The following is a 26639-nucleotide window of genomic DNA, read 5'->3' as shown; positions in this document are numbered from 1 at the left end:
GGGGTTGAATTAAACTGAATTGAATATATAGCTTAAATGAATTGTGTATGAGAGAAGAAAATTAGAAACGGAATTGAACTCATCTGATTGGAGATGAACTGAACTGATTGGACTTGAACTGAACTGAAATTAAGCTGTATAGAACAGACCCTTCATGCTAAATTTCCCATAATCAAATATTTATTAATCTATAATATAATTATAGAGTCGTTTTGATGAGAGTGCTCCAAAATCTAAATGCTCAACTCTCATGCATTTAAGTTTTTTTTTATTATTATTTTTATTTTTTAAACAAAAAAAATAACTACTAATCCCACTATTTTATTTTTAGTTTTTTTTATTATTTTTTTTAAATCAATAACTACCCGTTCACTATTTCTTTTTGGTTTTCTTTTTTTCTTTTTTTTTTCAAGGGACTACTACTAACATTTCACTTTGTGATTTTTTTTTTTTGGTACGTTATATAACATATGACATGCATAAGCACGAGTATACTTTTATCAACAATTCACTATAGCACTCAAAACCCCCAACATTTCACCTTTTTTTAGAAAAATTTGCAAATTGCAGCCATTTAAAGTTCGTATTTTGCAAATTACAGTCATTTTAATTTTTTTTTTAGCAAATTGCAGCCCAAAAGTTTGTAAAAATTGTAAATTGCAGCCCAATTCAACTTTTTCATCGGTTAACATGTCAAAAAAAAATCTTTGTTTAAGGTTTTAGGGGCCATTTTAGTGATTAAAGGACCGAATTGAGTTCGGAATTAGCAAAAAAAAAATGTAAGTGTCTCATTTTTATTTATAGTTTCCCACAAATCGATATATTTTTGTTATGCAAAACGAGGCACTTATGTTATTTTTTTTTGTTAATTTCGAGTTCAATTTGGACTCTTAAGGGCTAAAATGACCCCTAAAACCTTAACCGAAGATTTTTCGACATGTAAATCGATGTAAAAGTTGAATTGGGCTACAATTTACAATTTATACGAACTTTTGGGCTGCAATTTGCAAAAAAAAAAAATAAAAAAATAAAATGACTGCAATTTTCAAAATATAAACTTTAAATGGCTGCAATTTGTAAATTTTCCTTTTTTTTAAACACTATGTACTAACATTTCACTTTGTTTTACGAGTATTTTTTTTTGTACATAGTATAATATATGTCATGCATTAGCACGAGTATACAGTTCCTTTATCGACAATTCACTATATTACTCTAAATCTCCAACCTTATATGCAATTTTTTTTAGGGACTACCCTCCAAACATTTTCCACTTCTTTAATCATAATGTACAACACATTTTTGTGCAATTGGCCTCAGCGAATAACTACTTGCAACAGAACAAAGTATGTAACTCCTAGAGCAAGACACTAACCCATATGACACTAACTGAGTAACACGAGTAACCCCTATAACACTGAATGGGTAACCTCTATAACTTTGAAAAAGTAAACCCCATAATGGAATTGCGTGGCCACCGACATAAAAGAGAAAGATTCTGTTTTTTGAGCTTCTAAGCAAAGCATAGAATATCATATTTCAGCATAGCATAGCACAGCACAGCACAGCAGGTGTCAACACATTATTAATACGATTATTAATACTCAGTACAACAGAGCTAATTAGGGTTTAACAAAACCAACCATTACAGCTCAAGTCTAAATTACAACATCAAAATCAACTTTCCATATTTTAAATATATTTTTTCTTATATATCCCGTGCATTTTGCACGGGCTCACTCTAGTTTTCTTTTTTTTTTTTTTTTTTTTTTTTTTTTGACACACACTCTAGTTTTCTTAGTTTAATAGTAAAACAAGGAAAAAAAAATAAGTACCTAACAAACAAACAAAATTGTACCGAAAAAAAAAAGCAACAATTCACCACCATTTGTTAAGCAATAAAATGGGCCTCAAAATCTTGTGTGTTCCAAATTTTGCCGGATCGTCATTTCTGGAAAATGGAAACCCAAATTCAAGTCCAAAACCTAATTAACATTGATCGGATCATCGTATATTAGTTATAAGAAAAAAAAAACAATTTTTTGATCTAAAAAACTGAAAGGAAATTGTTGCAGAAAACAATGGCACTGAAAATAAATGCAAATTATCTTCTTCCACCTTCAACTGTACAACTTCGTTTCAACAAACCCGCTAAATTTCGCAATTTTTGTGTAAGAAATTGCAGCAGTAGTGGCACCATTAATGCTGATAATTCTCGTAAGGTGCATAATTATTTGTTTTTTTCTTGTCAAGATTTGATCTTTTAGCTAATTATTGTTTTTTGTCAATGATTTAATCTTTTGGGTATTGATTTGTGTTGTTATTTTGTGATTATAAGTTCATTTTAGCTTTAATTTTGGTAGCAATTGATTTGGGTTCCTTTTTTTGTTTAATTTCTAGGTTTATAGGTTTATTAAAATTGCTGAAGGATTACAATTTGGTGTTCTTTTATTGGAAAATTAAAAATTAAGTGAATGAGTTTTTGTTTATGATCCAATTGTAAGTGAATGAGTTCTTGTTTGATATCCAACTGTGTAATAAACTATATTTTGTGAATCACTATGAAATTGGGTTATGTCTCTCTTTCAAATTGAAGGACAAAAATAGGAAAACATGGAACATGAAAATTGGTAACTGCCCATGTAAGAAAATGTGGTGAAGTGGATGTCAGCTAGCTTAGTTGGTTAAGTATGTCCGAGGTTTTATCCTCGTAGCCTATACCCGAGAACCAAGACCTTCATTTGTATTGGTCTTTATGTCCCTGAATTAATGTCAACGCCCACCCCTAACTAGGTGAAAAGCTTTGATCAGAATTTTGGTTTTTAAGTGGCTTAACACTTTGATAGGAGCCTTATTGGATTTGTCACAATGAATGTTTGCTATCAACAGACTCTAAGAACTCCCTTTTGATTGGTTTATGTTCAGAGAAAATTTCTTAGATATTTCAACCTTCAGGTTTGTCAATTTGAAACATTGAGTGGGATTGTGGGAATGAACATAATTAGAAACAATAGTGGATCATAATTGACCAAATCTAGTTCAACGACTATTGCGTATCACAATGAATGCAACATTAATGTTTCTATCTGGATTTTTTGTAATGATTTTGACTTGTGAATACTTGCAGCTTGTTTTGGAAGTGAAGGAAAGGCTCAAAACTCAATATCACGAGCTCCCTGTAGGCAAGAATGGGCGTGATGATGAAAGCATGATCCTTTGGTTTCTCAAGGACCGCAAGTTCATTGTTGACGAAGCTGTGGAAAGGCTGAGTAAAGCTATTGTATGTATGACTAGTAGTGTTCATTAAAAATGATAAAGTGATGGGAATGATTAATTTGAACATTCTGAGCTACAGTATATCAAGTATTGTTAATTTGTTATACATTTAACCGTGTTAATCACAGTCTAATATAATTATGTCTTGGTGATTCTTCCCATTAGTTATTACTCAAATTTGCATTCTCAGTTTTATATTTTTGGTAATGTTATAAATTTTAGAGCATGGTAAATGGACTACATTGAAATTTCTGCATAAATAATCATCAAACTTGTTCTAAGGCAATGCTGTGAGCCATAGTGCACTTGTGCTTAGCTGCATTATCGTGTTTCTACTTTGTATTATATAAAACTGTGTAACAGTGATGTTTCAAAACGTGGTTCCTGACAGCTCACATTTAATTATGAATCTCCCCATCATCACATTCCATCTTAATTTAAAACCTTTGGACTTTTGCCTGATGTTTTGCTTTCTTATTTATCTAAGAAATGGCGTCAAGAGTTTGGAGTGGATGATCTGTCTGAAGACTCTATGAAAAGGGCTGCTCAAACAGGCAAGAGCTCTGTGCATGACTTCCTCGATGTGAATGGGAGGCCCGTGCTTATTGTGCAGGCTTCAAAACATTACCCAGGAGTAAGTACCTTAGTTCCACTGGCCAAAGCTTTAACTTCTTGTTCTGTTCATCAATTTTTTGTTAGCCTATAAAGCTATAATACATCATTCATTATTTTTGGTATGTTAAAGCCATTTCTATGAGCAACTGAGCATATCATATAAAGTTCTGGGTAATTTTTGTTTGTTGGGTTTAGTTTGAAGAGAATGTTGATTGCAGCAATGACATGGCATTGTCCATTTGTCTATTAAAAGTGGCTAGCAGATATATCAGCTTATAGACTGTAAGAAACTAAATGGTCTGGCAGACATGTTGCAGAAATTTACAAGATTGTGAATGAATATCAAGTTGAATTATACTACTCTAATGGCTGAAAGTAATATATTTCACCCTTCAAATTTAAGGTGACTTATCATGTTCCCTTGCCTTCGTTATTTCGCACAGGCCCATCTGATGATGCATGCATAATGGGCTAATTACAGATGCAGGATGAGGATGAGAAGTTATGCGTGTTTCAGATTGAGAAAGCTCTGAGCAAGCTCCCAGAAGGCCAAGAACAGATACTTGGGATAATCGACCTCAGGGGCTTTGGTACTGCAAATGCAGATATGAATTTCTTGACATTTTTGGTAATCTACCATTTAACCTCTACTGAGTCGCAACCTAATTACAGTTTCTGTATTACACATTTACACACACTAGACTTGTGGTCTGTTCTTTTCACCCTGAAAAAAGGATTTCAGATACTTTGTTTCAATAAGACTCCAATAAGTTAAGATAAGAACGTTACTCAGTTCAATTTACAGCCAAATTAAAGATTAATTAATATAAGTTCAAATAACCTCCAGTTTGTTTAGATAAGCAAATTTCTGGTGAAGATAAATAAAGAACTATGTTTAGTGGAGAGGCGACCAATGAGTCAATCTATAAGTCCAACTTATCCCCTACCTTTTCTATTGTCAGTGTGATATTGAAAAAAGACCAGTAGAAAATTTTGCTGAGTATGATGCATATGAAACAACACCTCTGAAACAACTAAGTTGGTGCCTTGGCAAAATAATTGCCGATCTGGGAAGTTCTAACTTATATCCTTTTATGCAGTTTGATGTCTTCTACTATTACTATCCTAAGAGATTGGGCCAGGTGCTCATGGTGGAAGCGCCTTTTGTTTTTAAACCTCTTTGGCAGCTGGCAAAGCCCCTCCTGAAACAGCATGCATCTCTGGTATTGTATCTGTCGCCTTTCATATGAATATCATTATATCAGCTTGTTCTTGTTCGATTTTATGACTCTTTCTGCAATATAGCACTTCTACTTGCTAGTTTTTTCCTACTGATTACTATTCTCTACATTTTCACTCACAATGCATCTGAAGTGGTGGCTGAGGATCAAGTGTAGTTAAATGTTAGAAAGAAAAGCACAACAGTAGCCTGATGCAACACCCTGAATGTAAACAATTATTATATGTCAATGTCGTTTCTCCCTTGCTTTCTAAAAATCCTAATAATGTAAAACAGAGAGTTGAAGTCTTCTATGTTTTGGGGTTGTTAGAGGGGAAAAAAAAACTCACTTATTAGTTGTCCCACATAGATTAAAAAGAGGAACTTAAACAAACATATAACTAGTGGCCTACATATCTTGCCCCTTAGTTGAATTAAGCTTCAACTAGGCTTGTAGGACACTCTTCTCTTAGGTGAGCTTGCTTATTGGAGCATCGAGTTTCCAAAAATTTGTGCTCTGACATAAGTCTTTGACTGCTACTTGATACTCAATAACAAGCTGCTACTGATACATGCATTGTTTTTGTATTGAAGGTGAGATTTTGTTCAGTAGAGACTGTCCGAGAAGAATATTTTACACCTGAAACCGTTCCTGCTATCTTTAGAGATGAGAAATCTACTCAGGTGATTCAATAACTGAGGTTAAAGGAACAAAGTACACAGTTTTGTTTACAAGCTCATAGTTTACAGGACCCTTTGTGTTCTAATTTCCAAGCCCTTGTTATGGGGATATTTACGTCGAATACCCGTGAAATGCAGAATTGTCCACAAACATAGTAGCCGTTCCAAAGTAGTCAGAATTTTCGGTTGGAAATGCTGTAGGCCTTTGCGGACAATATGGGTGGTTTCAGAGCTTTTCAACGGCGTCTGGCCAGAACAGGTTTTGGAGCAACATTAATTTATCATAATAAATAAGGTGAATTCAGTGTTTTACAGTAGGATTCTTTCCATGTATATGCATACCCATCAGTTTGCTAGAAAATGTTAACTTTTAATTGTAAACCAAGATATGTGATTACATTTGAATACTTTTTTAACAAAGTTAGATGGTCAGTACCTCTGATCGGAACATCCAAAGCTCTGAAAAAATGGAGATGGGGGGAGAGACGAGGCACCAGTGGCGTGGCTACCAGCAACACACTGCCCTACAAACCTCTCACAACCTAAGGGCCACAATGTTGGGGTTTTACATGATTAGGGGCAGTGTTTGCGTATTTGTTTCGGGGTCTCAGTAATAATTGCCCTTCAAGGGGAGGAACACGGAAACAACCCCTTTGTTGAATTTGATCCGGGGTTCCAACCTGGAATGTTTAGGGTTCAGGGTTACCTGGGTTCAATGGAATCATGCTAACCCCAACCCCTCCACCTCCTTAAAGTTGGGTATTTAAGCTTTCAGATTAGTTATAAAGGATGTCCTTGATTGTTATTTGCTCCATGTGGGATAAGTTCAGAAGCCTAACCTTTTACACTATTAGTTCCCTGGTTAAAGTGTTTATTGTGGGTCAAAATTGATCCTACCAATGAGGCAATGACTAATTTTTCTTTGAAATGCTCTTTTTGAATTTTATTGTCAAAACCTAATAAACACTAAAAAGGTGAAAACTATGAATTTTTAGATAAAATGCCCCAATAATGAGTATAAAGACCCAAAATTAAAATCAAATTGGTTGAAAATACAATAAGTGATTTCATGTGTTTAGTTACCCAAATAACTACACTCTTGGTCCTCGTGGAAGTTTGGAACAATTCTTCCAAAGGGCTCTTCACTCTATCTTTTACTCTAAACATGGTTATTTTTTACCCTTTCTCTCGATTATATTTTATATGCACTTTATTGACCAATAGTGTGGGTGTCAATACAAATTCGAATAATGCTTCATCTGTTTTATTATACTTGTTATACATAAAAATAACACGAGACTTAAGAATAAAAGAGTACATGACCATTACATTAATCCACATAAAGATAGTCCCCTTCCAATAATTTGTTTTTAATTTTTTATAAAACAACAAGGTATTATTTGATTTCAACTCAAATACCTTCTAACTTAGGTTGCATGAAAATGGATACGGACGCATATACAAATTCGATAGAATTCATATAAACATGAAAACAAACAATAATACAATATACATAGTATTAGAAAAACATAATTATGAGAATCACGTCATACTAGTATTTACATGGATAGTATGACAATATTGTGTGTTTTCGATAGTTTTATATAAGTATTTAAACTTCAAACGTCAGTAACTATCTTTACTAGAGGAATTTCTAACGCATTAAATGAGCAAATAGGGACATAGTACATAGCCGACACAATCAGTGGCGGAGCCATTATAGGTCCTAGCAGGGCACGTGCCTTATCATATTTTTTAAAAAAGAAAAAAGAAAAAAAGTAGTACTCGTATAAATTTGTTTAAATGGAATACAAAGTGTACCATAGTGTTTAAACTTAATGCTAGCCTAGTGGCTAGAACAGTACCTTATCTACCCTAAGATCATGGGTTCTATTGCAGTCGTAGATGTGTGACACAAGTACAAAGACGAGAAAGTACACAAATAATATCCATGTTACTAATGAGATGACTACATTCGCGATCCACTTTGTTGCTTTAAATAATTTGATGTCGCTTAAGGGAGGTCTCGGGTTCGAGTCTCGCCGTATGCAGAAACTCTTGTTGGGAGACTCACCCACCATAAGTCAGGTGTGCTATCCGAGTCGGATTTAGTCGGAGCTAAGCTCCGGTGAACCGGGTGTCATCCTTAAAAAAAAAAAAAAAAAAAAAAAAAAGGGTATTGAGATATACAAAGTAATTTTTTTTTTATTTTTTTTTTGAACGGAATATACGAAGTACTTCATTTACGTAGCTGTATTTATAGTCTGAGGCCCCTTTCTCTTACAGAGAGAAAAATCGAGAAGAATGGAGAGGAAGACGTGGAAATTAATGGTGGCAATCTGTGTGGCAGTGTACCTGGTACCTTCGATCAACGCAATCGAATCGCCGCAATATTCTGTAATCCACTCTGAATCAGATTTTGAAATTAGGGTTTATAAGAAATCTACTTGGATGTCTGCTTCCGTCAATCACCTCTCCTTTCATCAAGCTACCAAATTAGGTTTTCACCGGTAATTCTCTCTCCTTTGACTTGCTCTTATCTAAATTTGTTGACTTTTTAATGTTTTTAGCTTTTGAAATTGGATTAGTGTGATAATGATTTGCAAAATGTAATTAATTGTGTTTCTGGTGCTATGATTATACGGAGTACTTTTTTGTTTTTAGTATATGCTTTATTATTAATGCAATGAAAGAAGTTGAAATTTTGTTATATAATATGCTCTGATTATATTATTTTGTAATTAAGGGTATTAATGGAGGTATTAGTACTTTTGATGTGGTAGAGTTGGATTATGGCATTATGCAATGATCATTTTAAACAACATTTAACCGGCTGTGTCATTATCGGTGTTGTTGAATGAAGAGGTTTACGCCCTTGATCCTGATAGAGTTGTCGCGTTTATGATAAGATAATAGTCATTGTGAATGCTTGAGCATCACTGTGTTGCTAATTTTGTGAGCTGCAGTTGGTATTGGAAACTTGCTCCATATGGATATAGAGATAATAATTAGTGTAGGGCTTAACTATAGGCAAATGACCTTGAAAATTCCAAGGTTTATAAATTGTTACTGCGGAAATGTATTTGTTGATTAGAGGTGCAGCCTGCAGGAAACCGAAGGGCCTTGTTCATCTCCTGCAGGAAACCTGAAACTTCGTAGATGATTCGAATGCTACTTTGTGGTTTTGTGCTCAGTGTATTTGTTTTGGTTTATACTTTTTATGGTACACCAAAGATCGTTGTTTAGGCGAAACTAGTCTGTATTCCACCAGTTGGTATTTTGCACTAACTCACCTATCCTTCTGCTCTCATCTTCGTTAATTACCCACTTGGACATTGTTTTAAAGGTCATAGATTAGACTTAGAGTATTTTTGGATAAAGAAAAGGGAAGGAAAAGATTAGAGACCTTATAATTCTATTTCTTTTATTACTAAAATAGAACGCAAATGCTGTTGAAGCAGGGGCAGATCTAGTGTTAAAAAAGGGTAAGCTAGTTTATTCCCAAGAAAAAAATTGCATATTAAATTGTTAATTTGTTGCTTCTGAAAAGAAGTTTGACAGTACCTACCTTTGATAAATGGAAATCCATCTTTGTATTGCAAGATTATCATTGAGAAAAAAAACCAGTAGAAAGGGAAAAAAAAAAAAAAGGGTTTTTTACTTTGTTTTTTAAAAACAAGACTTTTGAGTGCATACCTATCTGTAGATCTGTAACTGTAATTGCTGGATCTGTTGCAATTAGAACTATTCTAGAATTGCCAAAAGCTTTTGAACTACTAGATAAGGAATGAAAGTTCAATTCAAATTATAGTTATGCCTTAGACAGATACTTCAGAAAAAGCAAAACCATAGTAGTTGGTCTTCCTTAAACATTTACACTTTGTTTGGATAGGAAGAAATGAAAGGAAAAGAAGAGAAGAGAAATAGAGGGGGACAAAATCTCTTGTTTGGGTAAAAGATTGGGGGAAGGAAGGGGAAGGAGAGAGAGGGATCTATTTTCCCTCTCTCTATAATAACCATAATCTCTCCAAAATTGGAGAGATTTGAAGGGAAAATGGAGCTCACCTCCCCCTCCCTTTCTTTTCCCTTCCCTTCCTCCATTCTCCTTCCCCTTCTTTGCTATCCAAACAAACCGTTAAGGAAGTATTACAGATTTACAGTCATTAGCCAACACCCAGCAAAAACCTTAGTCTCATACTCATATGGTGTTCTCACAACTTCACAAGGATCTTAGATTCTACTATTCTGAGAGTGATAGATAATTAATGTTAAGAATCCAAGCTGGTCGGTTCAAGCTCCAACCCTGTTTGTTAATAAGGTTATACAGGTAAATTAATTATAAAAAAAATCGCACTCGAGTCTTATTTTTATGTTGTGCTTCATCAACTGGAATTGTTAAGTATATTGAGATAATCATTTTCTGCAATTTATGAGGTTGCCTAATCTCTGGCTAACAATAGATGTGCTCTGCTAACTTTTGAGGATTTTGAAGGCTTCTAAGTTCTAATGGTTGTATTTTTCGTAACTTTTCAGGTTGTTTCAATACATCCAAGGCGCCAATTTGAACTTCTCTAGAATCCCCATGACAAAACCTGTGTTGACTAGCATTGTCCCTGGAGCAGGACCACTTCATTCATCATCATATGTTGTTCGCTTCTACTTACCTATTAAGTTTCAAGCCACCCCACCACTTCCACTTCCTGAGCTCAACCTGAAGCCAGTCTCATGGCCAAGTCACTGTGTTGCAGTGAGGAAGTTTTCAGGGTTTGCAGGTGACAGTAATGTCGTAACTGAAGCTGAGAAACTGGCTACCATTTTGGGAAGATCACAATGGGCCAACTTAACCTCATCAGACAATAAAAATGCTTACTCAATTGCTCAGTATAATTCTCCGTTCCGAATATTCAATCGTGTTAATGAAGTATGGGCCAATGTTAAAGGATCTGAATCGGATAACTGCATGTCAAGTGGAATGGCTACATACTGAATAACCTACCTCAAGTTTAGCTCTGCAAATATTTAATGTTGTCTGTATTATCCATGTATATAATAAACAAATGAGTATTGTAAAAATGAAGGCTGAAGCCATGTTGTACATTTTTATCAAATTCGTGCGTTATACTTCATACTTTGTATTACAGTCTTCTTGTATGTTTTCATGTTTTCATGCCCTTGAATCTGTGATATACTCCATAGTTCTTATCATGACAAACCCTGGTTGATCGCAACATTAGTTAATGTTAGAAAATGATGGTTTTCAGTGGAGTGAAAGAAAATGATGTTATATAGCTTCGCATAGTTGGTACTTGGTACTAATTCTCTAAATACTACTATATTACAACAAAGAATGAAACAAATCAATGTATGATAACATGAGTCTACCACTATAACTGTCATGGCCGATGCTTAGAGTGTGGGTAAGAAGGCAAAGCTGCTCCAACAACAGCACTTCTCTTTCGCGGCATAGGCAGCTTAATCTGACTGTGGTAAACAATAAATACCAGGACTACCAATATAACGAAGAGAAAGATGGGCGATGATATGACATCCATATATTGCGGAGTTGTTATCAGAGTTCTTGAACCACCTGTTGTCCTCCACATATGTTCTCCTTCTACTAAAGAAGCTCCTAATGTCCAAGAAATATCTCCAGGACCAAATATTACATCTGCATTTCCTAGACATAAACCATCCTCAATCAGGGATGCCAAATACAACACCTTAAAACAATATCGACTGATTGAGACTTTGTTATCATCATCCCATGTACTTGAGCATAGATGGTGCGCTGTCTCCCAGATTTTTGACAAATTGGCTTTTGCGGTCAAATTTAGCATGTTGTAAACAGCAAAGAATCCAGATAAAGCATGGTACCGAACACCTGCTTTGGTGTTAATGGCGACATTAAGGATATTCTTGCCTGCAAAAGAAGCTTTGATAATCAGAAATGTACTCTTCGGAATTTCAGACCACTAGTTCCTAAAGACAAATTGTAAAGTAAAATAAATAATAATAACAAGTGATACAACATCTAACATCTTACAAAAGATAACCAGACGTTTGATACAAAAAAAATTAGGTAAATGTGAACCTTTTCTGATTCCAGCAAAACATCCAAAAAAAAGGTCCACATCTTTTTTGCAGGAGACAATCCATGATATTTCAATTTTCAAATCAATCCTATGTCCTAACCGTGAAAATGACTAAAGGTTGAAAAAAAAAACAAGGGATACCACCACCCAGTAGGATTTAAATTGAAATTAACACGAGGTATAATTCATAACCTTAGTATCCGAATTATATCCTATCTGAAGTTCAGATCCCTAATTACTATAGAGTATAGGCTAAGTGTAAATGAAAAGATGGTATAACACCACACAAAAGATAATTAGAGAATACATCTTAAGAATTCCTACAAAACATCGAAGAAAAAATCTACATCCTTTTGCTGGACAAAATCCTTGACTTTTGTCTAAATTTAAGGTTGCTTTGGCGAGACAAAATTGCAACTGTGAGGTCAATTACGAAAACAGGATAGTAATATACTATGTACTAGCAGGCCTTAGATTTTGCAAACTGAACAACTAAGGAGAGGATGGCAGCACAGCACTTAATCTGATACTTACCCTCGTGTGGAGACCTTCTCCGGCAGCTTGAATTTAATCTAGGCTCTGACCAATCTGAAATACTTGAATTCATTGCTGCAGCTTGAGCAAGCATTTTGCATTTCTCCCAATTGGGATCTCCGACCAAATGTAGCAATGACTCTGATTTAGAACAACTGCTGCAAGTATAATTTCCTAAGAATTTAGAGCTGAGACATGGATGTCTAACATCAGATTCATTATCATTTCCCTTTGACTTAACTTGAACAAGCATTGCAACTGTTCTGTCAAAAGCTTTGTTCAAACCAAAAGCAGGCAAGGAATAAGCCATAAGCTGATGTTTAACACGACCGATCTTTGATACCAAGAGGTGGCTATCATCTCTCCACTCATCTGCTTCCAACACTACTTGCAACGAAGAACCTCCCAGATCAAGAAGCCCTAACGTTGGCAACTCACTCAATGATCTATTCAAATACCCCAATTTGTAATTCAAAGCAACCCAACCATAATACGCCTCCTCTCTTCCGCTTAAAACCCTAACCCAATCTCTTCTCCACTTAAACGTGTGCGCCTTAACAACGCGCTCTACATCTTCCAAAACCCTCTTGCCATCTTCCACCGCAAGCCTCCTCAATCCAGCAGTAGCTAAAACAAAAATCGGTGTATCCCCATGTCTATCATACGGTATCAATCCCTCCGCCCAACGCAGCAACGGCACCAAGGAAGTCCTCACCCCCGAATAATTACCCACAAATTTATCCAACCCGGGCTCAGTTTGCATACAATGGTACTCACAACCATTTCTCCACAGATGATTCTTTGCTGAATCATGGGGATAAGAGTGCAATAAAATTGGCAAACCCCCTTTTCTTCCATCATCAATTCTCCACTCATAAATATTCACTCTAGTTCCAGTACTCCCACAATCCACAACCACAGTAAAAAATGGCTTAATCTCCCCAAACAATCCATACCCATAAATTACACCAACTGAAACTAACACAATTGCTAGAAAAATCAAGCAAAATTTCAATTTTCTATGAGATTGAAAAGAGTCAAAAGACCCCAATATCAAATTTTTGCTTTTTGATGGGGTTTGAGGTTCCATTTCCAAATTAAACACAATACCATAATCTTAATTCCCCAATTTGTCATTTAATTTTCACAAAAACCCCACCAAATCATTAAAAATTAAACACAACCCATAAAACAATTCAATAATTAAACCATAACCCATGAGTTTATTTAATCAATCAAACAAAGGGTAATCCTTAATTTCATCGATTAAGCTCAAAACGCTAACTTTGAAACACAATCCTTAAATTAACTTAAATTAAGTACAGTATATAATATAGTAAAATTCAAAGTAAATTGTATGATCCACGAACCTGGAAGTAGCTCAGAGATCTCCCTGTCTTTCGCTTTCAAATAACAATGAAAGATCGAAGCAGATCTCTGAAGTGGAAGTGACAAGCCAACAGCCTTGTTTTGCACTTGACGATTGACAGATAGGTTGGTGAAGTGGAAGAAATCGATGATGGTTGATTGGGCCCCTTGTTATAGTATGGTCATGGAAATTGGTTAATTCTAGATCATGTTCAATTAAGGAATTTGATTAAGAATAATTGTTCTTTTGAGCTTAATTTAGATTTGGTCCGAATTGACTACTAACGAATTCAAGTAGTTTGGTTTGGTAATGCCTTAACATTGTAATTAAAAATTGGGATCGAATTTTGTGGTTTATGTCTAAATACTTAAATAGCTACTCTTTGTCGTTTTATATCTATTTTATAAAGTAATAATTTAATTTACAAAATAAAAATGAAAGATTTGCTATAGTGTGGTTCTTAATTGAGTTACAGAGTAATGTTTAAAGTTGTTTTTTCAAGACATAAGCTCGCTAATTTTGTAGGAAACCTTGAGAATTGGTCTTCCTAATTCCAAGAAGCAAAAACCAAATTTTGTTCATAATTAAGTGTTTTCGTGAATCTAAAAGGATCGAAATTATATGTCTTAAAACTTAATCTAGTATGATCGTGATATGGTGCCAAAATTGATGACTTATTACATAGTAGTTAATACTTGGTTGAGTACACAGCTACACACTATTCTTGTTGACATTGAATCATTGATATTTAGAAGATAATTCAACCATGCTCCAAGGGAAACAATTAGTGTCACCCATTCCCCTTTGATTATTTGAAAGTTGAGAATAAGATTAAGGGTCTGTTCTTATACGTTTATTTTCAGTTCAATTCAACTCAATTCAGTTCGGTTCAGTTCAGCTCCTAATTTCCTTCTCTTATAAAATATTCATTCCAGTTCAATTCAGTTCAGTTCAGCTCATTTCAGTTCAGTTCAGCTCATTTCAGTTCAGCTCAACTGAGTTCAGTTTATGAGAACAGGCCATAAGATCATATGAGTAGTTCTACCGGGAATGTGCTATGATTGTTAATAACAAGTCTGGTCATTAAAAAAAAAAATAAAAATAAAAAAAAAATAAATAAATAAAATTCAATCTCATTCTTCTTACGAATTATAACAATTTTAGTGCACCATTGAGACACAATCTTATAAAAAGACTAGTCATACCAACCCTCCTTGTGTTTTGTTGGCATAAATCATTTGCTTGGTTGCACTTGAACAAGGGTTCAAGGGTTGGTAAGGAAGAAAGGAATGTGAAAAGATAAAAAGACTAGTCATAGACGATAAAATTTACAAAACATACTTATACTACACAATTATATCTTAAAAGTTCTCTTTTCACCCTCAACCCACAAATGCATTCAAAGCGAGATAGTTTTTGTATTAATATTTCTAATTACATTGATTTATCTCGAAAATGGGGTTAAAATCTTCCATATAACCCTAATTTCATGATGGGTGGGGTGGGTAACACCTTATGTTCATTGAGTAACTAACACCGTTGTCAGTCTTATCACAGGAAAAAAAAAAAAAAAACTTATATGCACCTGATGCACACTATTTGTTACAAGTATATATAGTGGCGTTTATACTAATTTTTACATGAATTTGTCCCAATTTTATTTGTTAAATTTAATTACACCATATTCACAACTTCTTCTAATTTAATCTTTTTTTAAAATTTTTTTTATACAGAGCTTTACCAATTAGGTCTGTGACATTAAAAGACTATGTGTAATGCTTTTGTTTAATGCGCCAATTGATTTAAAACCTTCTTGTTTTTACTCTAAAATGGGAAATTTAGACACTATTATGAGCAAAATAGTCTTAAAAGGACAATTATTTTTTCTTACCATTTTTATGGATAGAGTCAAATTAAAACTGACCTTATCTAATTACAATTTAATATGTAATGGATTACCAGTAATTTTAAATCAACTAGATTGAATTAAGCGATAACGAGTGGATTTGAACCGGGTTAATCCGTTGATGGATTAGGAGTTGAACCCATGACCCATCAAGCCAATTCAAACTAAAAAAAAAAAATTTAAATCATCAAAAGACAATAAAAAAAAAAAAACATATCAAAGGGGTGAAGAAGAAGTTTTGCTTCATCTTTCTTCTTTCTCTTTCATTCTAGGGCTTCCGCCTGCAATTTTTTTCTCTCTCTTCCCCTTTTTTCTCTCTCCCTCTTTTTTCAACCCTAATTTCATTCCTAATTCAACCATTTTCAGAGTTCGATCAATCGGATTATCATACGGTGTTCAGTAATCCGGCCACCGGAATTTCTCCGGCCGGCAGCTTCCGTCCGTCCGATTTTCGCTGATTCTAGAACTTTCTACGAATTTTACGTCGATCAATTTTTTCAATTCATTTGTATTACAAATTTCGATCCTTCGATTTAGGGTTTTAGTTAGTTTTGAAGATCAAAAATTAAACAAGGTTTCTATTTTTTGATTTCAAGAAGTTGCAGAGGTTACCAGCGAAATTGCGACAATTGAGGTGATTTTTTTCTCAGTTATTTTCTGCGAAAATGCGTTGAATTTTGTTATAATTTATTGAAATGCCGTAGAATTGTTAATATGATTAAACGATGGATAAAGTTTCTATGTTTGTAATATAGTGTTAATTATTAGATGTTTGTGTAAATTTCTGGGATCATTTCTGATGAAATTCCACATAGGTTTGTGTTGAATTTACAAAAAAACTGCCCTCTTTTGTGTGTTTCAATTTTTTGGGCAGCAAAAGTAATTAGTTTTCAACACTTTGAGCTAATTGTTTGTTGCTCGGTCACATCAATGTTTTAGAATTTGGACAAACTAGGCCATATATGTCCTATTTTAGCTGTACTAAATAGGTTGTGGCGAGTACGAAACTTTGATGATGCTTTCAGGTAAATTCAAGTGTAATAGAATAGCTTTGGGAAGTTTTATGGTGGATAAGTACTGTATTTGCGGCATTGCTGATGTTTAGGGTGTAAGGATATAGGGTTTTCACAGTTTGGGAAGGAATTTCAGAAGTTAAGCTTGTTGGAAACTTGGAATTGTTCACGAGTGATCGTTTTGATCGGAAGTTGTAGCATATGTTGGCAAAGGGGAGGGACAGGAGCTGAATGGTGGTCCATCCGAATGTGTTGCCTAGGGGTTGCAGGTTGCTCATCAGATGTAATACATATGCTTATTTGAATAGTTATTGGGACTTCTTCTGTGGCTATTGTATAAGCAAGAGTGGAATAAATTTGGGATTTTTCTCGTGTTCAACTTTTCCGAGTTTTGCAAATTGATGTGTCATTTTTGTTTAACTTTGCTTCCATGTACATGTTCTAATTTCCTCAACACTGATCGTGGTCATGAGTGTGGCTTGAAATTTCTATGGTTAATTGGGTGAAATCTGTATTGAGTTGAGTTGTTTATCTGATATATAGACTTTAGGAATTTATTAACTACAACCTGAGCTGTTGAAATAGCTTTTATTCTGTAATCATCGATTATAGTTGCTTCTGAATGCTTGACTGCTTTTCATCTCTAGCCCCAAGCTTCACTTCCCATTCTTTTGATCAGTTTGGTCTTGTGTGCATACAAGTTAAAAGTTATAATGGATGGCTTTGTTGGACCCCATATATGGCTTGTCTACACTATTAATTATATATGTTACAATGTTTTGATGGTGATGATGGACTTGATTATTAATTTTATTTTACTTTTGGAGTAATGATCTTGTGATTGTTATTGATGTTATTTTAATTATTATTGCATTTTATTGTTATTATTAGCATTATTGTTAATGCTTAATAATTAAGTTTCCTTGTTTTTTTTTATATAATTCATTTTTGCGTTTCTGTCTCCAAATTCTGTTTATGTCTTACATGGATGAGACTTTCCAAAAAATTAGTACTTGTACTATCCTTTCTTTTAGGCAGCCCCCCTCCCCACTCCCTCTTTTAATTTCAATTTTATACTTACAATTTTGGAGTGCATGCTAATTATGTTATCTCTGCAGTCTGATAAAGTCTGCTTATACTTCCCTTTGAAAAGAAACCTATTATTGGTGCATAATGTTCTACTCTTGGAAATCTAAAAATATGTACACCCTTTGTCCCCTAGTAAAAGTCCCATTTCACATATATTATTTTCCCCAAATAATTGTTTTATTTTGCCTTTTTATTTTTATCTATTCACTTTGAATCAACCAAACCCTACTAATTTCACATGTTTAATCTACCATGCCCCATTTTTTTTTTGAATTTATATACATATTTAATCAACCAAACCCCACTATCTAATTTTATAATCAATTTTCTAAAATCTTGTGCAAAAGGCTAATGGGGCTTTCATTTGGTGATGGAGTGAGTATCAGATGTATGTAATTACATGCAAATGATTAAATTACATGTTAATACTCTTATTCACTACGTGGAATTACATTCTAGTTTTTCAAACATATTATTTACTGTTTACTGTCTTTGAATGAGGTTCTCTTAGGTATGTTGTAGTCACTTTAGTGTGCCCCCTAGTTCAATTATGTCTGAAAAGCTGTATTTGAATCTTTTGCTTTTGTTCCAAAATATTTATTTATGTATTTTGTTGATTTTGCATTTACATTATGTGACAGATTGGATGATCTTGCAACTTCGATCAAGCTATGACATCAAGTACGATAACTGGAGATCGAAGGTATTTTAGAAAATTGAAATTCTTTTCTTTATCTCTTTTCTTTTAGAAGTAAGCCAGAAATTAGGAATTTTCATGTGTACACACACACACAAATTCACCTTTTTTATTAGTTTGTTGTTTGTTTGTGTAATAGCTTTAAAAATCATTAACAATCACTTTGGCATATTAGTTTGTTGATTGATGAAGTAAGGTAAATAAATAATTTGGGAGTAATATTAGGAAAGGGTGGTGAGAATGGAAATAATCAATACAATTGTTCTGTGTATATTTATAAATGATTTGTTTGACCTACCTTCTTTAACTTGTCATTATTTTTCATAATAATATTTGTTGTTAGAGAATCCACTTTTTGAATTAATGCCCTTATTATTTAATGTGTGTTATTTGTTTTATTATAAGTAAGAATTAGTGGGTTTGTGAATTTTTACCAAATTTTTGCACTTGAACCTGCCTTTTGATGTGTCTGTACAACCTAAAAAATTTCGGGTCACGTTTTAATCAACCTGTTCTGTGACTGATCTGAAATCCAATCGCATTAAAAATAATATAATGAGATTATGATTACATCCTATCAAAAAATACTTTTAAGTTATTAGTGTATTGGGTTTAACAATTTAACATGTTTTTTGTTTGACCTGTCTATGAATGAATAGCTTTATTATGAACTGTTTGTGGTTAATGGATCTGTAGTAGGATTGTATTTTACCAATACTGTTCAAGGCCAAGGATGGCTCCGTTGAAAGAATCATAATGTTCTTTGATATAATTACATGTATCAATATAATTTCCTGTCCCTATAAGATGACTAAATTGTGAAACTAAGGGTTGTGGGGGTGAAATGAAATCATCTTTTGATTTATTTTCTAGTAACCTCTAGCATTTATTACTTGATTATATCTTCTGTATATGCATTTTCTGTACATCTTTACATTTTCATTAATATTTAAGCAAAATATGGGACTATAAATAGCACTCCTCAGCTTTATGGTTGGTTACGCAGATGGGCTTCTGCAAGAAGAGGGGGCATGACTGTCTTGGGCAAAGTTGCTGTTCCAAAGCCCATTAATTTGCCCAGTCAAAGGTTCTTGTTCTCCTGATCTCCTCTTTGAAGCATGTACTTGGCTTCTGCTTTTTGAAGTTTTCTTATGTTTTTACTTTGGTTGGTCAAGGTTGGAGAATCATGGTTTGGACCCTAATGTTGAAATTGTTCCCAAGTAAGTAGTTTTAGATGTATCTTCTCAATTTCATTTAGAATTGCCTCGTTGCCCTTTCTTTCTAATTTGTCATTGCAAGTGTAAGTAATGAGTTTAAAGGAGCTTTTTTTTTCTTTTTTTCTTTTGGTGACAAATTAAGGGGCACACTTAGTTGGGGGAGCCGACCATCTTCTGCTGGGTCTAATGCATGGGGTACCTCAGCGCTGTCACCAACTACTGATGGTAGTAGCTCCTCGCCCCGTCAGCTGGTAGGTCGACCTTCATCCAGTGGCGGAACTCGCCCATCAACTGCTGGCAGTGAGAGAGTTCATGATTCTAATGGCAGTGCATGGGGTTCAAATTCGAGGCCATCATCAGCCTCAGGGATTTTGGCATCCAACAATGCTTCATCGACATCTTTACGCCCTCGTAGTGCTGAAACTAGACCTGGTAGCTCACACTTATCTAGGTTTGCTGAATCTGCACCTGAAGGTTCTGGGGTTTGGGGTGCAAACACATCTTCAGAACGGACGGTATGTTGATCAAACAAACAGTTTAACGTGCACCTTTTTTTTTTTTTTTTTTTTTTTTTTTTTTTTATAGCTAGCTCATAGTAGGAATTTGCAGCATTATTATGGGCCCTGTATACAGCCTTAAAATTAGTATTTTTCTTGCAGTATCTGACTTTTTATCAATTCGCTGATATGTATGCAGGGGGTTGCATCCTCTGCAAAAGAAGGGTTCTCTTTGACTTCAGGAGATTTTCCAACACTTGGTTCAGAGAAAGACGAATCTAACATGAACATGGAGACCCTAGGTGCTCATGCTTGCTTTTACAAACTTTGCGTTCATTCTCTTCGAATACAACAACCTTACTCTTACCTCTATTGCTTCTAGGAAGGGCTTTTATGTTTGGCCTTTTGTTTTGTTTGATTCTTCTTTGTTTTTTTCTTTTCAGAAAGTAAAGCAATTTCTGAATTGGGTGGTGGTTTTTTTTTTTGGTTACAATTTCTAAACCATTGAGGTTGGGCTGTTAGGATTTGGGAATGAGGAGGTGATTCCGAACTGGGTGGTGGGTGTTTCCTGATATTAAGTCATTTGCTTGCACACGATTTTAGAATAATTGAATCAATTTGCAATTTTTATCAATCCTAAACCATTTAGGTTGGGATGGGAGAAGGTGATTACTAACTATTACCATAGTTTCCTTTTCTGCACATCCCTAATTGACCCTCTGGTAGGAGCAAGAATATTTCTTCTGTTGTTTTTTTAACCAAACTAAACCTAATGGTTGGTGTTCTAGGATCTTTGACCTTTTTGAGGATATGATAAATTTATAGACAGTCTGCTTCAAGGGTACTTGCAATTTTGGTGGCTGCTTTCTCATTGTTGGTCTGTGCTTACTCATATTGTGATTTATATCATGTGACAGATCATGCTCCTCATGGACGTCCTGGTTCTTCGGGTGGAGTGAGAACCACAGAAGATGGTAGAGGAATTCCACATGGTGGTTAGTCAGTCTGCTTGTATTGCTGACAGATGTTATATTGCTATTTGTGCCCTTTTTTATTTTATTATTTTCAACTATTCGCACTTTTTTAAAGTAGTAATGTTCTGTTCATACTTTTCTCTTCATAGATGATGTCTCCAGAAACTCAGATGTCAAAGGTAATTCTTGGAGGAAAGATGGGCCCTCATTTGTTGAAGATGGGCCTCGACCTAACATGGAAAGATGGCATGGAGAGCCTCACATGTACCCAAACCCTAACATGGCTCCTCATTATGAATCTTGGCGTGGTGCCCCACCAGTTAACCCTCCTGGAGGAGGCTGGTATAGAGGGCCTCCTGGTCCTCCTTATGGTGGTCCTGTACCTCCTGGTGGCTTTCCTATGGAGCCATTTCCTTATTATCACCCACAGGTTCCTCCTGCTGGTATAGCCAGCTCTCAGCCAATGCCCCCCGGTGCTGGCCATCATGGACATCGCCCCAAAAATGGAGATATGCCACACATGACACATGTCCCACACATGCATCCAGGTATGCCTATGAGGCCTGGATTTTATCCTGGCCCTGTTCCATATGATGGCTATTACAGACCTCCGCTGGGATTTTGTAATCCCAATGAACGAGATTTACCATTTATGGGAATGCCACCTGGACCGCCTGTCTATACTAGACATGCAAACCAAAATGTTCCTGATCAAAACAATGTTCGTCCTCGGTCACGGGAAGGTAGGGGTCCTGAACAAGTAGAGCCTGGTCATCCACATGATCCCCGAGGACACTACCAAGTCTTGGGGCATCCAAACGGTAGTTGGAATAAGAATGAGGAAGAGAGGTGGGGACATAGAGGTACTACTGGCATTCATGAAAAAGGGATCTTATCAAAGGCACCACTGCAGGAGAATGCCTGGGAAGATAATTACAGGAAAGATGAGGATATTCATCATGGCAAACGTGCAACCAAAGAAGTTGGTTCTCGTTTTGATGATAAATTTACTTCTAATAACCTTTCTTGTGGGAATTTCCCTGACCGCTTGAGTGATATAGATGAAACTCAGATAAGTCCTTCCATGGAGAATGTAGTTTCTCCTCGAGATCATTCTTTGATACAAAAGTTAGAGGGTTTGAATGCTAAGGCACGTGCCACTGGCCGAAAACAAGAGGGTTTCCATAGGGAGGAGGGGCCTAATGATAGGGTGCAAGTGAGCAATTCCAAGGATCATCGATCTGCAAATGAAGCTAATTCTGATGTTGTTTTGGAGCGCCATCATCCCACAGGAGTGCTTGTCCCTGTTTCCCGTTGTAATGATGTTTCTGCGGTTGATAAAAATCAAGAATCAGCAGTTGCCAGCGCCCCCAGGTTTTGTTGCACTTTACCTGCGTTATTCTGTTGTAGTCTTGTTTTTGCTGTTCTGATTTTCAGATTCACAGGAGATCTGTTCGTGGAGCACAAAGTCGAGGAGATCCTCATGGAAAAGGAGGGTTTCATGGACAGGATGCTGATGGATGGGGAAGGAAATCCAATACGCAATCTGTGGTTGAAGCTGGTTCCAGATCAGTTACTAACGATCAAGTAGAACACATTGCAACTGTACAGACTGTTGAGTTGTCGAGGGCAAATGTTCCGGGAATAGATGATGGGGGATCTGTTGTGTCAAATATTGATCCCAGTGATATGCAGGTATGTTTGAATTCACTTTTTTATTTTAAACGCCTTTCAAAGTACTGTAAAGTTTTAATTTGCTCGTTAATTATATTTTTCAGCGTGCTAAAATGAGAGAGATAGCAAAACAACGTGCAATACAGTTACAAAAGGAAGAGGAAGAGCGGGTAAGAGAACAGAAAGCAAAGGCACTTGCTAAACTTGAAGAACTGAATAGGCGTAGTGCTAACCAGGGAGTGGAAAATCCAAACTTGAGAGAATTTATCCCACCACCTGGTGATGCTCCAAAGAAGCAAGATATTTCTAGGAATCAGGTTGAATCAAGTGTGGATGTTAATCACAGCACTGGGTCAAGCTCAGCTTCTGCCAATAATTTCACCCAGATAAACGAAAGAACTGCTACTAAAACTGTGGATTCTTCTGTATCTTCTAGGCCTCTGGCTGCAGAAACCAAGAGAGGTGCTTGTCAGGAGGAATCTTTTTCCTCACAGAATCAATTGTCAGCAGCTGGCATTAATGTTGATGATGCTGCTAGTCACAGAACTACACCTCAAGTTCGTGAAGTCTCAAAGCCGAAGCGAGTAGGTCACAAACAAAGGCAAAGTGTTCCGTCGGAGAAAATTTCTGTACCAGATGCAATTCCTGCTGTTAGAACAGATGTGTTGAAAGATCTCAAGGTTGCAAGTACAACTCAAGAAGTTACTGGTAGCTTTGTTGCTTCAGGGGTTGGAAAAGAACAGTCTGAATCACCTGTTATTGCTGATTTGCCTGTTCAAAAAAAGAAAATTCACAAGAGTGGAAAGAGCAGGCACAAGGTAGAGGAGTCATCAATTGCTGTTTCTCCATCTGCAACTCAGTCTAAGGATTCTAATCTTGCTCAAGCTAATTCTGAAAGTACAGAGCATAATTTTTCCAGCTTGCCTGTTAATTCCATCTCCATGCAGCTGTCATCTGATCCTAAAGATGGCTTTCAGTCCTCTGAAAACCACTCTTCATTATCTCGTGAAGATACTCATGGTAAAGTAAATAGTGCCTGGAAAGCTCAACATTCTCGGAAGCCCAGAAATTCACAAGGTAATAGGGCATCTGAAAAATCTCACAGCAATGACGCTGTTGTTTGGGCACCAGTTCGACCGCATAATAAACTTGAGGTTACTGACCAAACCAGCAAGAAAGCTGCTGAACCTTTGGTCTCTACATCAACAGGTGATAATTTGGTGAACAATAGCTCCAAAACTAAAAGGGCTGAGATGGAAAGATATGTCCCTAAGCCTGTAGCCAAAGAGCTGGCACAGCAAGGAAGTATACAGCAATCTCCATCTACTTCAGTTGATCCATCTGAAACTGATGGAAGTGGTGGTAGAGACAAGGCTTCTCACAGCTCTGAGAATGTCATGAAACCAGGGGCTAATGTGGAATCTAAACATGTAGATGGTAAGAATAGGAATCAAAGGGTTCAGGGATCGTGGCGTCAGCGTGTTGCTGCTGAATCAACTTCCTTTCAAGCTTCCCAAGACGGTTCTGCTGCTAATTCTAGCAAAAATAGTCAAGCATCCAATGGGTCTCAGTCAACTGTTAAGTCTGATGAATCCTTTGTGAGAGGACCACCATCTAGACCTGATCAATACTCAGTGAAAGGACCACAAACCAGTATATCTGATGGTTGGGAGAGTGTAACTGATTTGAGCTCTAATACACTGGCAGAGTCCACCGATGTAAAGGGCCTCATTCCAACAGGAAGGGGGAAAAGGCATCCATACAAGGGGCAAAAAGGCAGTGGGAGTCCTCAGATTCTTGATCATAAAGATCCAAATGCTGGTTTGACTGAGCTTCAATATTCTTATGTAGAGGCAAATCAAGTGGATAAGACAATGTCTGTAAGAGACAATCGAGCAGCTGGGGACCGCTGTATGCCTCATTGGCAACCCAAGTCTCAAGGCTATGTTGCACATAGTCAGCAAGGAAATAGGTCTCGTGGCAGTCAAAATTTAATCCCTGAAGGCGAGGCCTTGAAATTCGAAACTGGGCCTAATGGCGGCTCACATTCTTCATCACAATTGAAACAATCTGCTGCTAAAGATTCAGCACCAACTTTTGAAAGCAAAGGTCCAGGCGAAGCAATTCTTAGAACAGGAAATGAAGATGCTAAGCGGGATAAGAAAGTCGCTCCTGTTAAAAGGCGTCCTCATTCTCCTATTCAGGAACCAGAAGCTTCCGCAGGGGAGGTTGAACCTGCATCATTTGGAGGATTGGATGGTCGCAATGAGCACCGTCCTTCCTCTGGATACCGCAAGAATGGGCGTTCTAATCGAGGACATGATTCTCGTGGGGATTGGAGCTCGACGGTCCAAGAAAACAAGCAGCATTTTCCATCTGCAAATCGTGAGAGGCAGAGGCAGAACTCACACTATGAATACCAGCCTGTGGGACCATATAATAACAGCAGTAGATCAAATGACCCTGGGGTACAAACCGAGAGTCAATCTGGAGCTTCGAGATTCCGGGGGAGGGGGGGACAGGGTCATTCAAGGCGCGGCAGGGGGAATTTTCAAGGGAGGCAAAGTGGTAATGAATGATTGAGATTGTGAATCCAGCTTCCAGTAGTGATGTCTTAAATCCGATTCATTTTCATCCAGTAATGTAAGCCTAAATGTCATCCTCCCTCAGCAGCAGGTAATTTGTAATTTTATTAGAGTTAGTTTATTAATCCCTAATCTGGATATTAAGTTGGTAATTGACTGGTCGACGACCTCAGGATGAAGGGGCTGGTGATGGTGCAGATATGAATCATTTGGGCTAGCTGGAGCCGGAGGTGCTTCCTGAATATTTCTTATTTACTATTTTGCGTTGATTTTTGCTTAAAAATGTATCCTCTTAACTAGGTAGGCCGTGGATTTCAATGCGATGGCTCCGGTACCTTTCACCATTTTTAGCTGAAAGCCCTTGTATGTAGTAATCCTTGATCCTAGTGCTCAATGACTAGCAATTGCCAATATGGAAATGGGAAATTGTTCTCCGATTCCACTTGTGTAAAAGAACAAAATGCTCATCTTTTCAATTTTTACTAATTATGTTCTGATCCCTCGGATGCTATAGTTTTCTTTTGGTTTTTTAGTTGCTGGTTGGAATCAACTCTACAGCAAAAGATATGCTTTTAAATTACAAAATAACACGGAATTAATCTTGTGAATTTAAAAAAATCATATGACATAGCCTATATCACATTATAAACGTATAGGTAGCCTCATATCAACAGTACATTAGCCTGTAGCATATATCAACAAGTTAAATCAGACTCTTCATGTCTTGAAAGACATTAATATTACTACTTCCGTTACAGGTTTTGTGCAACGATTTGACATAAAGCAGAGAGGGAAAATGTCTAAACCATACACACAAATTATCAAAGGGTAGTTCTTCAATCCATACGCACAAATTATCATAATTAACCTCACAATACCAAATTAATCACTGCTTCCTAGTTCCTTTCACAACCCCCTCTTAACTTCTAAACAATAGACCCAAATTAATTTCACATTTCAGCCATCCTTCAATTCAAGCTTGCACTAATAATCAACCACCACTCAACCAGGTAAATAATACTAAACTCAATGCGGAGCAGTTCCCCTCAACTTTCTAATAAATCAAACAATCAAATCAAAAAATTGAGATTTGAGAAGGATATAGTTAAAAAAAAATAATAAAAAAAATTATCACTTAAAAATCCAATATAGATATATATGTTAGGTAACAACCTCTTAGTATCCCACCTTTCTCTCCAAA

General features: G+C 36.1%; 4 protein-coding genes across 5 annotated transcripts; 3 read left to right on the top strand and 1 right to left on the bottom strand.

Moving 5' to 3' along the window:
* Positions 1 to 1932: 1932 nt before the first annotated feature.
* Positions 1933 to 6247, top strand: LOC145603333 (uncharacterized). Its single transcript, XM_081659303.1, has 7 exons — positions 1933 to 2222; positions 3128 to 3280; positions 3764 to 3910; positions 4373 to 4519; positions 4992 to 5114; positions 5705 to 5794; positions 5930 to 6247. The coding sequence occupies exons 1-7, from the start codon at positions 2082 to 2084 to the stop codon at positions 5945 to 5947; spliced, it is 819 nt and encodes a 272-aa protein (XP_081515429.1). The 5' UTR covers positions 1933 to 2081; the 3' UTR covers positions 5948 to 6247.
* A 1782-nt stretch (positions 6248 to 8029) lies between these two features.
* On the top strand, positions 8030 to 10936 carry LOC145603317 (uncharacterized). Its single transcript, XM_081659302.1, has 2 exons — positions 8030 to 8301; positions 10325 to 10936. The coding sequence occupies exons 1-2, from the start codon at positions 8096 to 8098 to the stop codon at positions 10776 to 10778; spliced, it is 660 nt and encodes a 219-aa protein (XP_081515428.1). The 5' UTR covers positions 8030 to 8095; the 3' UTR covers positions 10779 to 10936.
* Positions 10937 to 11052: 116 nt separating this feature from the next.
* On the bottom strand, positions 11053 to 14058 carry LOC145603301 (putative apyrase 7). The gene is made up of 2 exons (XM_081659301.1): positions 12418 to 14058; positions 11053 to 11711 (listed from the first exon to the last, which is right to left on the bottom strand). The coding sequence occupies exons 1-2, from the start codon at positions 13505 to 13507 to the stop codon at positions 11185 to 11187; spliced, it is 1617 nt and encodes a 538-aa protein (XP_081515427.1). The 5' UTR covers positions 13508 to 14058; the 3' UTR covers positions 11053 to 11184.
* A 1847-nt stretch (positions 14059 to 15905) lies between these two features.
* LOC145603280 (protein MODIFIER OF SNC1 1-like) lies at positions 15906 to 25937 on the top strand. Of its 2 annotated transcripts, XR_014104802.1 has the most exons (11): positions 15906 to 16326; positions 18436 to 18497; positions 19498 to 19578; positions 19667 to 19711; positions 19851 to 20223; positions 20405 to 20507; positions 21123 to 21200; positions 21329 to 22553; positions 22625 to 22874; positions 22958 to 25529; positions 25612 to 25937. XR_014104802.1 is itself a non-coding variant. In XM_081659300.1 (10 exons), the coding sequence occupies exons 2-10, from the start codon at positions 18466 to 18468 to the stop codon at positions 25430 to 25432; spliced, it is 4662 nt and encodes a 1553-aa protein (XP_081515426.1). In that variant the 5' UTR covers positions 15906 to 16326; positions 18436 to 18465; the 3' UTR covers positions 25433 to 25937. The 2 variants fall into 2 exon arrangements, 1 of the variants encoding a protein (XP_081515426.1); XM_081659300.1 differs by having other exon boundaries at positions 22958 to 25937.
* The last annotated feature ends 702 nt before the right edge of the window (positions 25938 to 26639 follow it).

This window comes from Chenopodium album, chromosome 2, assembly GCF_948465745.1.
Source record: "Chenopodium album chromosome 2, dcCheAlbu1.1, whole genome shotgun sequence".
NCBI lineage: Eukaryota > Viridiplantae > Streptophyta > Magnoliopsida > Caryophyllales > Amaranthaceae > Chenopodium > Chenopodium album.
The sequence above is the reverse complement of the archived record's forward strand: the minus strand, read 5'-3'. Positions and strand labels throughout refer to the sequence as shown.

What these genes read in the sequence shown, in the direction of transcription:
- LOC145603333 (XM_081659303.1), top strand. Translation starts at nt 2,082, where the DNA reads ATGGCACTGAAAATAAATGCAAATTATCTTCTTCCACCTTCAACTGTA. An exon ending in ATGCTGATAATTCTCGTAAG is followed by an intron (nt 2,223 to 3,127) that starts GTGCATAATTAT and finishes GAATACTTGCAG; the next exon opens with CTTGTTTTGGAAGTGAAGGA. An exon ending in CTTCAAAACATTACCCAGGA is followed by an intron (nt 3,911 to 4,372) that starts GTAAGTACCTTA and finishes GGCTAATTACAG; the next exon opens with ATGCAGGATGAGGATGAGAA.
- LOC145603317 (XM_081659302.1), top strand. Translation starts at nt 8,096, where the DNA reads ATGGAGAGGAAGACGTGGAAATTAATGGTGGCAATCTGTGTGGCAGTG. An exon ending in ACCAAATTAGGTTTTCACCG is followed by an intron (nt 8,302 to 10,324) that starts GTAATTCTCTCT and finishes GTAACTTTTCAG; the next exon opens with GTTGTTTCAATACATCCAAG.
- LOC145603301 (XM_081659301.1), bottom strand. Translation starts at nt 13,507, where the DNA reads ATGGAACCTCAAACCCCATCAAAAAGCAAAAATTTGATATTGGGGTCT. An exon ending in GAGAAGGTCTCCACACGAGG is followed by an intron (nt 11,712 to 12,417) that starts GTAAGTATCAGA and finishes CTTCTTTTGCAG; the next exon opens with GCAAGAATATCCTTAATGTC.
- LOC145603280 (XM_081659300.1), top strand. Translation starts at nt 18,466, where the DNA reads ATGACATCAAGTACGATAACTGGAGATCGAAG. An exon ending in AATGTTGAAATTGTTCCCAA is followed by an intron (nt 19,712 to 19,850) that starts GTAAGTAGTTTT and finishes TGACAAATTAAG; the next exon opens with GGGCACACTTAGTTGGGGGA. An exon ending in TAGAGGAATTCCACATGGTG is followed by an intron (nt 21,201 to 21,328) that starts GTTAGTCAGTCT and finishes TTCTCTTCATAG; the next exon opens with ATGATGTCTCCAGAAACTCA.